The sequence below is a fragment of the Mycena indigotica genome (genome assembly GCF_014461135.1).
Source record: "Mycena indigotica strain 171206Taipei chromosome Unknown Mind.scaff0003, whole genome shotgun sequence".
NCBI lineage: Eukaryota > Fungi > Basidiomycota > Agaricomycetes > Agaricales > Mycenaceae > Mycena > Mycena indigotica.
In genome coordinates this window covers 2,272,986-2,287,184 of record NW_023503002.1, presented here as the reverse complement: position 1 = coordinate 2,287,184, position 14,199 = coordinate 2,272,986, and the positions used below count along the sequence as shown (strand labels likewise).

At 50.6% G+C, this 14,199-nt stretch overlaps 5 protein-coding genes across 5 annotated transcripts; 1 reads left to right on the top strand and 4 right to left on the bottom strand.

Annotated features, from left to right (window-relative positions):
- Positions 1-88: 88 nt before the first annotated feature.
- Positions 89-3,489, bottom strand: MIND_00344300 (putative endoglucanase; the record flags this gene model as incomplete). The annotated part of the gene is made up of 20 exons (XM_037360290.1): positions 89-166; positions 213-301; positions 356-487; positions 541-573; positions 623-764; positions 822-850; positions 908-988; positions 1,040-1,064; positions 1,117-1,142; positions 1,192-1,251; positions 1,302-1,350; positions 1,400-1,519; positions 1,570-1,587; positions 1,643-1,723; positions 1,768-1,886; positions 1,939-2,002; positions 2,455-3,020; positions 3,066-3,101; positions 3,151-3,251; positions 3,413-3,489. 20 exons carry the CDS (start codon positions 3,487-3,489, stop codon positions 89-91), a joined length of 1,926 nt encoding a protein of 641 aa, XP_037223175.1.
- Positions 3,490-3,846: 357 nt separating this feature from the next.
- MIND_00344200 (OPT oligopeptide transporter) lies at positions 3,847-7,313 on the bottom strand (the record flags this gene model as incomplete). Its single annotated transcript, XM_037360289.1, has 4 exons — positions 3,847-6,034; positions 6,086-6,488; positions 6,543-6,703; positions 6,763-7,313. 4 exons carry the CDS (start codon positions 7,311-7,313, stop codon positions 3,847-3,849), a joined length of 3,303 nt encoding a protein of 1,100 aa, XP_037223174.1.
- Positions 7,314-7,847: 534 nt separating this feature from the next.
- Positions 7,848-10,156, bottom strand: MIND_00344100 (OPT oligopeptide transporter; the record flags this gene model as incomplete). Its single annotated transcript, XM_037360288.1, has 8 exons — positions 7,848-8,233; positions 8,286-8,494; positions 8,541-8,681; positions 8,733-9,141; positions 9,193-9,540; positions 9,593-9,623; positions 9,675-10,014; positions 10,065-10,156. The coding sequence occupies 8 exons, from the start codon at positions 10,154-10,156 to the stop codon at positions 7,848-7,850; spliced, it is 1,956 nt and encodes a 651-aa protein (XP_037223173.1).
- Positions 10,157-10,277: 121 nt separating this feature from the next.
- Positions 10,278-11,926, top strand: MIND_00344000 (TBC1 domain member 20; the record flags this gene model as incomplete). The annotated part of the gene is made up of 6 exons (XM_037360287.1): positions 10,278-10,372; positions 10,422-10,546; positions 10,594-10,685; positions 10,732-10,925; positions 10,973-11,114; positions 11,165-11,926. 6 exons carry the CDS (start codon positions 10,278-10,280, stop codon positions 11,924-11,926), a joined length of 1,410 nt encoding a protein of 469 aa, XP_037223172.1.
- Positions 11,927-11,968: 42 nt separating this feature from the next.
- Positions 11,969-14,194, bottom strand: MIND_00343900 (CAMK/CAMKL/GIN4 protein kinase; the record flags this gene model as incomplete). Its single annotated transcript, XM_037360286.1, has 2 exons — positions 14,065-14,194; positions 11,969-14,013 (listed from the first exon to the last, which is right to left on the bottom strand). The coding sequence occupies exons 1-2, from the start codon at positions 14,165-14,167 to the stop codon at positions 11,969-11,971; spliced, it is 2,148 nt and encodes a 715-aa protein (XP_037223171.1). The 5' UTR covers positions 14,168-14,194.
- Between the last annotated feature and the right edge of the window lie 5 nt (positions 14,195-14,199).

Below are 14,199 nucleotides of genomic sequence, written 5' to 3'. Positions count from 1 at the left end.
TTGAAAAATGTCACACGGTTTTGCCAAATGTACATGTATTTATTTTGTTTTTGTGCTGGTCGACAGTCGTGAATATTCGTACATACAACTACAGGAAAGGCATGAGAGCCTGTGGGAGAATTTGGGCGATCGACAAGCCGCTTGGAGGTTCGATCGAGGTGAAGTACTGTGAGATTTGTCAGCGTTACGTCAGCGGAGGTGAAAAAACTCACGTTGCCCCACCATGGCCCAGCAGCCCACCAGCTAGCGCCAATCCATGCACCAGACTGTTGCATCGCACACATTGCTCCTTGGACGGCCGCTGAGTAAACAAGTTAGTATTCCCAAGTCAATCTTAACGGAATATGGGACGCACTGATACAAGTTGAGTCGCTGCCAGCCCCGATTTCACCCAGGAAGCCCTTGAAGTTGTGGGATTTGAGCCAGTTTGTCGCGTCAGCAATACGGCTCGCGCCAATGGTGCTGTTGACACAAACTGCGTTGGTACCTTTGATGTCGAATAAGCAGATGGGAAAATATATATTGCTACAGAAGACTCACCGCTACCATCGCTGTCGAGGTATTGGTGCATCTCTATGGACATGTCTTAGTCGGATCAGAGTTTTGGGCGGCGTCAACTTACGGATGGCCCAGTTGTTGTTGGGATCTTTGATACCAGCAGCAAAAGCATCGGCGTTTCCACTGCTTTGCCAAGCTGAGAAGGTGCGTAAGTCTGAGCATCTAATGAACAGGATGGTATCACTCACTCCATGCACCAGTCCAAGCTAAGTATTAGGAATCAAGGTTAGAACGAGAATGTTAGGTAGATAATCAGTGCGTACAAGTTCCTGTGTGAAGGTGAGTGTGCTGACTGGTTAGATAAGAAGAAACTCGCCTTCCACGAGAATAAGTTGGCTGGTGGCTCCACTGGCACGGATGCCATTGACAGCAGCTTGGTTCAAAGCAAAAACGGTGGAGGCAGCAATGCCGTTAGGCTCGTTCATAACGTCTATGAGATCTTTTAGCACCCACAATTTGTGATTGAAAAAGACAAACCTACCGAAAATGACGCGGGAGTTGGATTTCTGAGAGAGAGTTTGGTTTAGTAAATCATCCCTGAGATGCACAATAGCGTACGAATTGTCCAGCAAGGTTGGTCCAGACTGATGAGCGTATCAAGTCGTGAATAGTACTAGATGAAAAGTCACGAACAAGTTTGGAACGAAGCGGTGTTAGTGATTTGAGCTCCGTTGAAAGACATGAAGTTGTGGGCTATCGGTTCAGTGAATAGGCGGACATGATATGCTGCCAGCTTTTCTTACGGTCAATAGCAGCATATGCACCCTTGGTGTTGGTGATGTAGTTGATGATCTGAGGTCGAGTCAAGTTCCTCCAGACAAGGCAAGTGAAGATGAGTTACGGAAGTATAGTTGGCCAGGTAGGAAGAGACCAGCGGTCCAGTAATTCCGGTGGATGGAGAGACCATACGCTCCATAAGGAATGGGACACGGAAGAAATTGAAACCCTTTCCGACGAAATACTAATTGAAGCGTGTTAGCCACGTGACCGCGTTACGATAGTCGAACCCACGTCGATTGAGCTGGGGGCCTTTCCCGGAGTCAGCAAACGAGTACGGGTGGTAGCATGGTACGGTAGCGCTTACGGGGAACGTAAAGTCCTTGCCCCAGGTTCCAGGAATGGTGTTCTGGCCAAACTCAGCGCCAGATTGGTTGACACCAAAGTACTAGTCGCGTCAATTGCAGAACAGCAAATAGTTTCACTCTTTACTTTGAACTTTGTCCTGTTGGAGCAGGATGTCCCACCGGAAGACGGTGCTGACGAAGTAGTCGTGGGACCTGACGTAGTTGTTGTCCCGCTGCCAGAGCCGGCCAAACACTGGCTGTAGTCTTTAAAAATGTCAGTTGGATGTGAATTATATATCAGTTTGAAGCAACCCACAAGGGTTCAACACAGTGCAAACCGATCCCGAGGCGCAAACTGTGTCACCTCCCCATCCTTGGCCCTATTGGAGAACGGTCAGTGATCTGAACTCCAAGTACAAAAGGTTCCTCAACTCCGCACTGGCCATAAATTGGTACAGTTGCTACTGCTGGTGATACGACGACGGCGAGAGCTGCAAGGGCGGCGAGCAACTGCATTTTCGAGGATGGTCAGTTTGTTTGAAGAATAAAGACCTGTCGATTATATACTGTGGGGATTACCCGAAAAAGTTCCCTGAGAATCATGGCAACGGCTCTCAATCTCGGGTTCGGAGGTTATTGCTGGAGCGGTCCTTGATCACAAGTCAACGAGCTTCCAACCGACGATTTTCCCGGCAGCCAGGTGTGATCACATTGTCTGAACGACTACAAGACGGCTATTCGCCGGAGCATACACTTTTACATCTAAGCCATAATTACTTCGGGAAAGCAGGTAGCAATAGTCAACACACCGATAAGCACTCTTTCATCGTACATTGGAGCCACCAAACCCAGTACTCTGCCTCATAGCACCCAAATTTGACGAGCCTTCGCCACGGTCATCTGACGAGTACCGAGGCCCGCTCCGTCGTGATTGGAATTGGAAACGATTTGCATTCGGATGCATGCGCTCTCGTTCCCAGTCATAAGCGCGGTTATTCTGGCGGTTGTTGAAGAGGTGAGCCCCAAGACCTCCTATGGCTGCGCCAGTCCAAAAGCCAGGTCGCCAGCCTTGATTTTGGTTTGGGGTTGCGTCAGGGTTGGTTTTGGAGTAGGGCGGTGGAGGAGCAGCGTCATTGTCGTTGAAGCCCCCAGGGAAGAAGCCACCATAACCGGGCCGTGGGCCCGGACGAGGCCCACCGCCAACCCTGTTTCCTGTCCCGCCATTCATGCAGGATTTGACAAAGGAGTAGACAATAATTGCGAGGACCGCAAACCAAATAACCATAAACACAGTCGTTGTCAGCCAGCCGTCTTCCTTGACTCCATATGCATTGTCTGAATCGCTGTTTCGAAGGGTGCCTGGTACTTGGACAAGTCGATATTCCAGAGCGCAGGACCCTAGAAGTGATGGTCAACAACGAAAACTGAAAGGTTGACACTTACCTTTGAGAACATATGCATCGCCAGGCCTCGCCCAGCCTCCAATTTCTGAGCATTTTACTTCTTCCTGGACTAAGAGAGAACTCACCTTCACAGGAAACCTCAACACGCCCAAACCGCAATGAGTCGGGCAAGTCTGCCTGACATTTCCAGTCCACCTCTGTACCCGACCCTCCCAGCGATTCGCATCTAACAACCTATTGGATTGGGTTATATTCGGAGGTATTCCGCTTCTCGCGCTCGCCACATGCCTCGGGAGTGAAGAGTTTGCATGGCTTGCCGATGCAGGTGAGTTGTGGAATCGGGCTGTCGACGTAAGACAAGAGGGGCACAAAAACACTGTAGCATACCTTGTTCGTCTAGCTTCCGTTAGTGAATCCTTGTAAAAGGTCAGAGCCGGTATTTTGGCCAGCTCAATCCGAGACATAGTAGTAGACGCTCAACCCAGCCACTAGTAACATTCACTGACGTGTTTTTGAGTCGTGGCCGATAAGATAAGATACGACAAGTGAACTGAACAAAACAGGAGAAATGCGTGGAATTCGAATTGGTGTGGTAGACTAGGGAGAAACTAGGCGACGCTAAGGTTTAATCTGGTGTGAGTAGGTAGCCTTTTCCATCCGTCCGAGTGGTCCGTAAACGAGCATTGAGGGTAAACCAGGAGGTGGGTGGCGCGTACAGAGAGGGTTAAGTGTGGAAGATGGCAATATGATACAAATGGTGGTGGTCAATAAAGTACTGGTTGAAGATGCGGATGAGATAAAGTTAAGTGATCAAATGGTGCTTAAGCGGGGCCAGGATGGCGCCAAGTGCCTTCTGGAGGACCACGTCCACCGCCAGTTCCCATATGCATATGGGAGGCATCCCAGCTAGAGACAGTCCGACCGCTTGATTCCGTAGTGGCGCCTTCAATGGTAGCGGGTGCCGTCACAAATGACTGTGGAGCACTACTGAGGTCGGGGTAACTGCTTGACGATTCTCCCCCTTCAGGAGGAGCGAGTCCAGTGCGAATAATAGGTATAGGAATACCCGCGGGCTCTGGTGCAACTCTCCCAGCACTGGGAGATCGCGAAATGGTGCCTTCTGACGGTTGTTCAGTAACAAACGACGGCGCAGAGAAGACTGTTGAACGAGATTGGGCGGGTTGCAGTTGAGAATGTTCAACTTCTTGATGATCCGACATGTCGGACGCGTTGTCGCTATGCTCAGAGGAGCCTTCAGGCACGGGTGAAGGTGGAACTCCAGCAACATCATGCCATTGAGTTCGCAGCGGATGGCCGAAAGTGTTGTTTTCTCCGCTGCTCATTAGTCCATCAGAGCCGCTTCCAGAGCGTGAATGCGTATTCGCATTACTTCCAGAGCGAGATCTCCCGGGCTCTGAGTTCATGTCCTCTTCAAGTCGGGCCATCGACGAGTTGGCTCGTATCCGCATTCCCACACCCTCGAATGAGCCAGCACCAAGCCCTACATTGTGACCCATGTTTTGTAAAAGTGATTGCGCCCTGGAGCGCACTGCATTCAGCGAGTCCGCCCTTGACCTTGCTGATGACGATCCACTGTGCGATTGGGTCCTTGAGCGGGAGTTGCCACTGCCAGATCCCGACTGTGAGCTGCTATACCTCGAGGTTCGCCTCTGCGGAGCCGACAACGAGAGTGAGATGTTACTGGCTCGTTGTCTGAGTGAAGTTCTCGGACTGGGAGACGCCGAGCCAGTCAGCAATCCAAGTTGGTCTTCGCGTTCATCTTCATCTTCATTGTCTTCGTCCGAAGCTACCTCGAATGACTCATTTGGTCCCACAGCTGGTTGCGGTTGCAAAGTTTCACCGGTTCTTGCTCTTGGCCGACGAGGGAAGTCGACTGGGGTAGGCGGAGGCATAGAAATAGACGACGATGATGTTGACGGTGCCGGAACAGTACCTGCGCGAGTTCTACCGCGACCCCTGGCCCGTCCTTGCTGGGGATGACGAGGTGGCATAGGTATTCCCAGCGAAGCGCTACTTGCACTTGCGCTATGTTGCGACTTTGCTGGCATTGACGAACTACTCGCACTGGCAGAATGTTGTGATCTAGGAGCATGAGAGTCACTGGATTCACGGTTGCCAGTGGATTGGGAAAGCAGTGAGCGAGCATTAGGTCCAGTTCCGGTACTTTGCGAATGTGTATGCGTATGGCGAGAAGTGTTGGTCGGCGATGCATGCGATGAACCGCTGGTTCCCCGGCCGGGTCGCCTGAATTGGAACGGATAACGTGATGTGACGGGGTGACCGAGACTTGACATTGAACCGGAAGCACGGCCAGACGACGGCTCTTCGCTGCCTAGAACCAGCTCATCTTCGTCATCTTCCTCCTCCTCCTCGTCATCATCATCATCATCCACTTCCTCGTTACCGTCATCCAAACTGCCGCTGCTGCCGTTCTTGTCGGCTGATGGCCGAGGTGATGGCGGGAACGGCACCCGATCTTGCGACGACATCTGGGCTTTAGGACCAGTGAATGGATATGGAAGAGTCATCAGTGGACCCTCGCTTTCGCGCTCCTTCGAAGATCGTCTGGCAACTTTCGGTATAATGTCGCCAAATTCAGGTGATTTGGCAACTGGACTGTCGAACAAATCACCAGAAAGAACTCCGCGTCGAGCAGGCGGAGGAACTGAAGGAAATCCAGCAACGGCCATGACTCGCTCCATTCCTTCATACGCAATTGGGGCCTCGCCAATAACATCGCCTGTCTCCGTGATATCCTTCTTCTCTTTGTCACGTCTGCTCCATCGTTGTTTGACGGTGAGGCAAAACTCGAAAGCTTCTTGTACCCGTAAGGCCGTCGCCTCTCGCCATTGCCATGGGAGAGATTCCAAATCTGACACGTTGTCGCTGTAAACCGATATCGTCTTCTCTGCATCCTCTTCTTCCCAGCGACTCCGGGGGCCACAAAGACCAGCACAGCCGGTTCCACTCATTATCCAAAGACCAATCCTGGGCTCACGTAAGCAAATGATCAGTCAGTTTTGGTGTTGACAAACATACCAACTACAGAGAACCACAAGGGCCCTCCATGCAGTCCAAGCTGCGTTTGCGATCAATACGCCACGAGCATAGCTAGTGAGCGTGCCATCATGGACTCGGAAGAAAGTTTTGTCTCGGTGGTTCAGTCCAGCATCAGCCAAAGCCACGATTCCAGCGTCAGGAGTCGAAAAGGCTAGAAGAAGTGCGAGGCACAGTCCCGCACGCGGCAAAAGCAGAGCAACGGTCGGCAGATTCTGCGAATAGAACCAGAAGGTTTCCGCCATACCATCTCGCCAACTTCCTCGTTCGCCAAAAAAAGCGGCGCGACGAAGATGCTGCATAAAACAAAAGTTTGTAAAGGAGGTCATGCAAACAAAATTATATCCTGATGAGGAGAGATAAAGAGGGAGTACCACTGGGCGTCCTAGATGGCAATGAGGTGAGCCAAATAAGGGTGAAACAGAAGCAAACAACTCACGGACGCGCCATCTCCGCACGAAGGAATAAACAAGCTCATAGACAAGGACGACCGGAAAAATCCAAACAAGCCAGCAAGCGACGTAAGCCGCGGCAGCAAACGTCCAGTTCCGACCAGAGCCAGGCACACCTGGCGCTTGTGGGTTCGGAGACTTGGAAATCCTTTGATAAGCGATTAATGAGCGCAAAATGAAACCATTGATCAAGTGTACGACACTCACTGGATCAACATGAACACGGCGTTGAAGTCAAAAAAAGTTTGGAGAGGAATATGGGCGAGGACCAAGAAGGGGAAAAGATAGAAGTGAAGTCGTGATTTGAGTCCGGGGTTACGAAGGAGTTCGAGATGGAGACCAGTAGCGTGAAAGCGTGGTTGGGGAGGCTGAGGTTCTGGAGCTGCGACAACCAGAGGGGTCCCCATCCCACGAGACCAGACTCGAGGTGGTGGAATGTTAACTTTTGTTTGGTCTGTAGGCTCCCTCCGATCTACTGACGCGTCTTGCATGCTGACAATCCGCACTGAACGTGGAGTGGGTTTGCGACCGCCAATAAACTGACCGTCGCTGACTGATCCATGGACGGTTGAGGCGGGGGCAGGGTGGAGAGGTCGCTTGGGAAGCCAGGAAGGATACCCCTCAGAGTCCTTCGACATGCGCCGGCCTTGTGAGCCAGAGGACGGCTCTTCAGATTGTTGTTGTAGTTGCTCCAGAAGTGATTCAACACCTGCAACTGATGAGCCGTTGGTGGGTGATTCTGTAGGTTGTCGTGACATGTTCGTTGAGGAGAAACGCGTAAATAGTTAGTAGGGTCCGTCAATGCGGCGCGATAGAGATTTTTTATGGATTTTCTGGGTTATTGACCAGCCAGACGCGACGGTAGGACGAGGCGAGGCGGTTGGCGGTCGGATTGGCGCGCGAGCCTCGTGTGTGATGACGGGCTTTGCCTCGTGGCTTGCCTTTCGTGGGCGGGAAAGAACAAGAGGGCAAGAAAACCGTGACACCCAAAGTTGACATCAAAAAATAGCAACTCACGTCAGATCAATGTTAGCCGACAATCCAAAAGCGTGGGGTTCTAGTCAAGAGACCCTGCAGCGACAGTCGGACGGGAAAAGATAACAGGGAAAGAGGGAAATGAGTGTGGGTGCTTCAAGAACAGATTTTCGTTGGTGGTGGCGGCAGGGACCAAGTTCTCAATGGCCAGATCTAAACCTTACCGTAAGTCGTCATAGTAAATTTTTTATTTACTCCCGCGGCCGTTTATGGCGGAAATTAGGGGATGTCTTTATGGTCCCAGAGTACAAAAAAAATTAAGCAGGACACCCTCCACACAGTCCCGGAACACACCCAAAGCAGCTTATCACGCCGACTCCGAAAGTCTTGAGTAACAACGACACCACACTCACTACACCTTCACCCAAGACAAATCCACTGGCAATGATGATTAATTTGATGTCGTTTTTGCTTCGTGCATATCGTTTTGCGTAGATGTGCTCGACGATACCGCCAATAAGGCGAGCAATAGTGAATGATGGCGTATTGAGGAACCCAACAGCGAAGGCAACACCAGAAGGCAGCATAAAATGCCAAGATATTTCCCGTTGGGCGGCATATGACTTGATGGCAGAGATAAGGGCAAATATGGCGCCAAAGCCAGTCATGAATGCCGCTGTGTTCTCAGGGAGTTGTCCGTCCCCTGCAACAGTTCATCAGTGCAAGAAAAGCTGGCTGCATATCTCTAAACCTACGGAGAAGACGCGCCAAACTGAGCCAGACATAAGCAGTTGGAGCAGGGAAAGAGGGACCAGGAATTTCATATGCGCGAGTATAGAGCGAGTAGCCGGTCGCGGTGATGAGGATAGAGACGGCCGATCCCACAAGTTGACCATAAAACTGAGCTCGAGGCGAGGCACCGCACAAATGGCCAGTCTTCAAATCTTGCATAAGATCGCCAGCTCTATGGAGGAATATAACGAAGGCACGTTGAAAGCTTGATGCCTCACTGTTGAGCCCCTGCCTCAGCAACCCCACCAGCAATGATATTTGCGACGATGTTGCCAGGTTGGATCCAAGCAAACAACAGCTGTGATATTTTGCCAAGACCCGACACAGGATTAATGTCCGTCTCCCCCAGCGCGCGGACTCTACACGGCCAATAAATCAGTGACCCTTCATCGCATGAGTTTGCGGCATACCCGAGAATGCTAAGCAGACCACCGAAAATAAACCCAACCAAAGTCGCCCAAGGCCTAATACCCTCATCGCCGAATACAAGCCAGACGAGAAATGTGCCAATGATGAGGCTGGCGAGCACACCACTGATCACCCAGCTTGTGGGTACGAGGCGATCAACTGTCTCCGAGTCCTCTTCTTCCTCTTTCCGCTGCGCAAAGAAACCGGTTACGTATTCGACAAGGACAGGAAACAAAGAAACCAGGCTATCCGCGCACATGACGGCCAAAGAGGTCCATAAAATCCAGCCACGTGCGCCGTCTGTCATGTCTCCAATTGGGCCTGGAGCCCAGCCCGACAACTTGGCTAGCGGGGAGAGAACGCCCCAGCCAACTAGCATACCGAAAGTCATGCTTGCAGTGGTGGGGAAGCCTTAAAGCAAGGTCAAAGAATCCATAAGAGGATATATTGAACAAAACATACCCATAATAATCCCTTGGCCAACATACGCTAAACTGGGAGTGAATGTCCACAGCCAGTTTCGGGCCAAATAGGAGCCAAACAACGGAATTGAGAAGATAGCAGGAAAGAAATAGGCAAACAGTGTAAGTGTCCCAGCAGCGATGAAACTTGAGCCGAACGCCTTCCAACTCTCAGATTGTGCACTATCAGACGCCGGAGTATATAAAGGTGTCTGTTCATCGGACTCAACCTCGTCTTGCACTGTTTGGTCTTCATTCTCGACTGCTGAGTATCCTTGACGTCGTCGAATGCTGGTTTCTGGCGGTGGAATTTCGTGCAACACTGCAATTAGTTGCGCAGTTGCGGTCCCTTGAAGCACTAGGATTAAGCAGCTGCTATATGACCCGACAACTGGACTCACCAGAGGGGAACGCAAGTTTTTCCTTCACAATCTAGTCGATGCTAAGCTTCTAGACGATTTTTTCTGTTCCCAACGTGCTCACCACCTGTTTTCGAATCGGGGGAGATAAAAATACGCTCGGATGAATCAGCAAAACTGCGAGGTTGGGTAATGGTACCGACCCGAAGAAGGCAACGGCGCAAGACCACCCGACGGCGGAAATCCAAGATAGAGTGATAGGTTCGGAGCCATCTCGTTCAGGATCAAGTAATTTGAGTGAAGGAATTATTCCAACAAAGCCGGCAGCTAAAGGCATTGTCCCAGTAGCGACTGCTGTAGTTTGTACGACAATGATTTCTTGGGCACTCAGTGGCCCTGTGGGTAGTATTCGAGACACGAGATAGCCAATGAGGGCGCTTTGGAGGCTCATCATAGAAATCCATCTGAACGACTCGAGTGTTTAGGCGACAAAGACTGTAGCTTACAAACATACCCTGTCTGAAGACCAAAAGAAAGATTGGCAAAACAAAGCAGACAACCAATGAGTAGTCCGATAGCCACAGCTCTTGGGGTGAACTCAGACATGGTGGTCTAGTAGCAGGATTGCGTGCATGCACGTCGTATTGAAGCAAAACGGCGTTTACGAGTACGGGATGAGGTAAAGCTTTGATGAGGTGACATCTTCGCTTGACCAAATGCAACGACCATGAATTCTGAAAACACCCCACTTGACCAATGGGACGACTATAGACTCCTGAGTCTGGAGGAGGATGGGTTTAGACAGCGACGTGTTGAAATTTGGTGCGCACCAGTTATTGTTTGGGGTATCACGCTTGACAATTTCTCCAAGGTCAAGATTACTCCATGTTTCTGAGGGTCAGCCTATGGACCCTACCGCTAGTGACTTGCCTTCACACCCCGATGAACGACAAATTCGTCTCGATACCGAACGCAGTTTTGTGCTATATCCCGTAGGTGAAAATGTCCTCCGACGTTCGCTCTATGTCATTAAGTCCAACCAGATACCAAAGCCGACAAGGACGAGTTACAAAATGAGCTTCATGAGCTACTAGTTCAACTGTTCCGCAAGAGGCCTGGTCTAAGTTACTTCCAGGTGATGCCTTCCAAACTTTTCCACTCTTCACTAATTACTGCTCAAGGGATACCACGACATCATCACGGTGCTATTGCTTACACTACCCTCAGAATTGCAACTATCCTGCGCTGAGCAATTAAGCCTCCAACGAGTGAGGGACTCGATGGGCTCGACATTGGAGCCTGTCTTGGGACTTTTACGTGTTACGAGGAATCTAATTCGTCTTGTGGATCCAGAGTATGCGGCTCTTTTAGAACAGTTTGTTGATGCGTTCTTCATTTTGTTAAAGCTTACTTGTTGACAAGAACTGCCCCGCTGCCTTACTACGCGCTTTCCAATCTCTTGACTATGTTTGCGCACGACATGCCGACATTACCTCTGATACAACACACCTTCGATTATCTCCTCTGTCGTCCACCAATCATGGTGGTATACCTCGCAACTGCGGTCAGACGAATAGTCACCGGTTCCTGTAGACGTTACTTACCTTGGTTCAGGTGATTTTGTCGCGTAAAGCCGACGTTCAACGGTTAGAGGAAGAAGGCGAGGAGGGCATGCTGCATTCACTGATGTCAGCTCTGCCTACTTTGGTGGATCATGATACAGACATCGTGGAAGAATTCTTGAGTCTGAATGACAACTCAGAGAAGCTACCGGAAATCAACGAGGACGAAATTCCTTCTATGGACCAATCTGAGAACATGAACGAACCTCTTGGGCAGCTTGCAGCGCCATCAATCGACGAATCCCCGGCTCCGATTGTTGTCGGAGAATCGTCTTCTGAACCCATTGAGGACGAATGCGACCCGCCTCTACCTACTCGTCCAAAACCGAAACCCCAGGTTTTGACCGCCCTACTTGCGGCATCAGATCAACTTTACAATAGATACCCACCGACACATCCTTCCATTCGCCTGTCTTCCATAATGGGCCCACAAAGCGTCGTATTCACTTGGTCAGCTCGTGCAAAGGACATGCCTTCGTCCGACGAAGCCGAAAGAATGGTCCAACGCCTGGACCTGATTGTCTACCCTGAACCTCTTCCCGTACCAGAACAGAAGAACACCCCTAGACGTCCTCACAAGCGAATGTCCAACAACACAGGCCTCATCGTCGGTGCTACCCTCGTTTTGGGTGTTGCAATCGCTGTCTCCGTCTACGGCAATCGTCATAATGGTGATCCAGTTCGCGAGCTTCGTAAGACGGGTCAATGGCTGGGAGGGCTACTCACAGGGGTTGCCGAAAGGATTGCTAGGTAGTACATTGCAATGTAATTCCAACGAGATCAAGGGTATCCAACTTCAGTCGACAAATTGATCGAGGTCCCAATTTCTCGACAGCCGCTTGCAAACCTCTTTAAACGTGTCTACAGACCCTTTCTCGTAGACAACTCGGACCGAAACTGACTCTTCATTTCGTGCATGGACAAATCGCTGCACTTCTGCTCTGAATTGCACTGCTTTCATCGTTGCCATGAGAACGCTTGGATGCTTGGTGTCTTCAAGACGACAGTGAAGCACCCCGAGTCCTTCTGCATCGCCCAACACCACCCGCAAGTCCATTTCCATCAACAAGCGTCGACACTCGTTTCTGGTAGTGTATATGTCATAGAATGATTCAAAGGTCACTGCGACGGGTTTCGAGTTAAAGACACCTCCCAACCACCGACGTTTGGGAGAGACGGAGATAGAAGTAGATCTCGAAGGCAAGCCTGGAACCGGAGACGAGGGTGATACTCTGCGTATTCCGAGTTTTGAGAAAGGTGCTGGCGCCATGATTTTGACTCGTTTGTCTGAAGGCATCGCTTTTTTCCCATGTTTGCCTGTCTTCAATGACGACTTGGGGACAGTTCCCACGGACGGATCGGCCACATTCTCCTTGTCCTCCATATCTGCTTCAACTCTGGCACGTGACGGCTGGACTTTCCTCTGGATGCTGAGGGGGCGCGTGCTTGCAGTATCAGAGCGATCAAGAGTTGTACCTAGAGAGGGAAGATGACTCCAAGCAAAAGGTTCAGGATAGTCTTTTGTCCCAGTATTGAGATCCTCGGCAATTTGATTCCAAGCAGCCTGCATCTTGATATCTGTATCGGCAGATTGAGGAGCAAGATGACCAGTTTTCTCAGGTGTAGGAGTAGCAGGAAGAAACTGGATTTTGGGGACCATGGGTGAGTCATTGGCAAATGATGAACGGCGTACAGCTCTTCGAGGAGTAGGCGGTCCATCCCGAGGAGGAAGTTCAGCTTGTCGTAGTACTCTGACAATAGTTGAGTTTGAAGAGACTGCGAAAAGGGTTTGTTGCTGGCGTTTCTGCTTCCTCTTTTGCCGTCGAGCTTCAGCGAGCTTTTCCTCTTCGTGATAATCTTCGGAATGGCGATTGCGATAGTCGACAAGAAGGTGGTATATACCTTTCTGCCAATTTTGTTCCTCATTTTTCAGACTTCCGAGAATCTCCTCATCGGGAGTTGGATGCCACAGAGCACGGAGGTTGGCAAGTATATCGGGATCGATAGGAGTTCCGTTGGTGATTGGGCGGGAAATATTCTCGAGGGAAGGAACGTGATAGCTGGTGATAGGCTTGTTCAAGTTGTAGAATGGATGTTGTAGAAGTTCAGGCATCGTGATACGCTGATGAGGGTTGACAACGAGCATTTTGCGTATGAGGTCTTGAGCACTGGGATCGATGTCTTGAGGCATATCGTATGCGGCGCCTAGGATTTTCGGTACCAGGGCGTCCATATCGTCGTCGTCAGACTCGAAAGGCAATCGCCCAGCCAATAAGGAAAACAGAATGACACCACATGACCAAATATCTGCCCCAGAACCCTCGTATCGTCGAGAGTCGAATACCTCTGGAGCTGCGTAGTGGGGACTCCCGCACGAAGTTTGCAGCATGCCGTTGGTCAACCATGCCGCCATGCCAAAATCGGCAATTTTGATGTTCGATTGCTCGTCCAAAAGAATGTTCTCCGGCTTGAGGTCGCGATGCGCAATATTGAAGCGATGACAATAGTCGATGGCAGAGATGATTTGCTGGAAATAACCTCGAGCCTCTTCGGTGGGAAGTCGACCGCGTTTGCAAAGATGCTCAAACAACTCGCCTCCTTGAACATATTCGAGTATGAGGTACATATGAGTCGATGTCTCCCAAACGTCGTAGAGACGCATGATGTTGGGGTGGTCGATCAGCTTCATGACGACGATTTCACGTTCAAGCGCAACAAGATTATAGTCTGTGGTGCTGCTGATGCAGTTGAGAGGTGTAGTTGGGTCGAAGCTTAGTTTGGAAACAATTTTTATAGCAGCATACTGTCCAGTCTTGGCGTGGCGAGCAATGCGAACACGACCTTAGAAGAAGAGATACTGAGTGCTAACATCAGCCACCACAAACAACTCACCAGAGGCACCTGTCCCTATGGTCCTTCCAATTTTCCACAGACCGATGCGCTTGGGATCCAGTGGCACGCCAGGGAGACGAGGGATGGTGTCCAACCCCGCCATGACTTGAACTCGCTGGTCAGAGTCAACGCAAG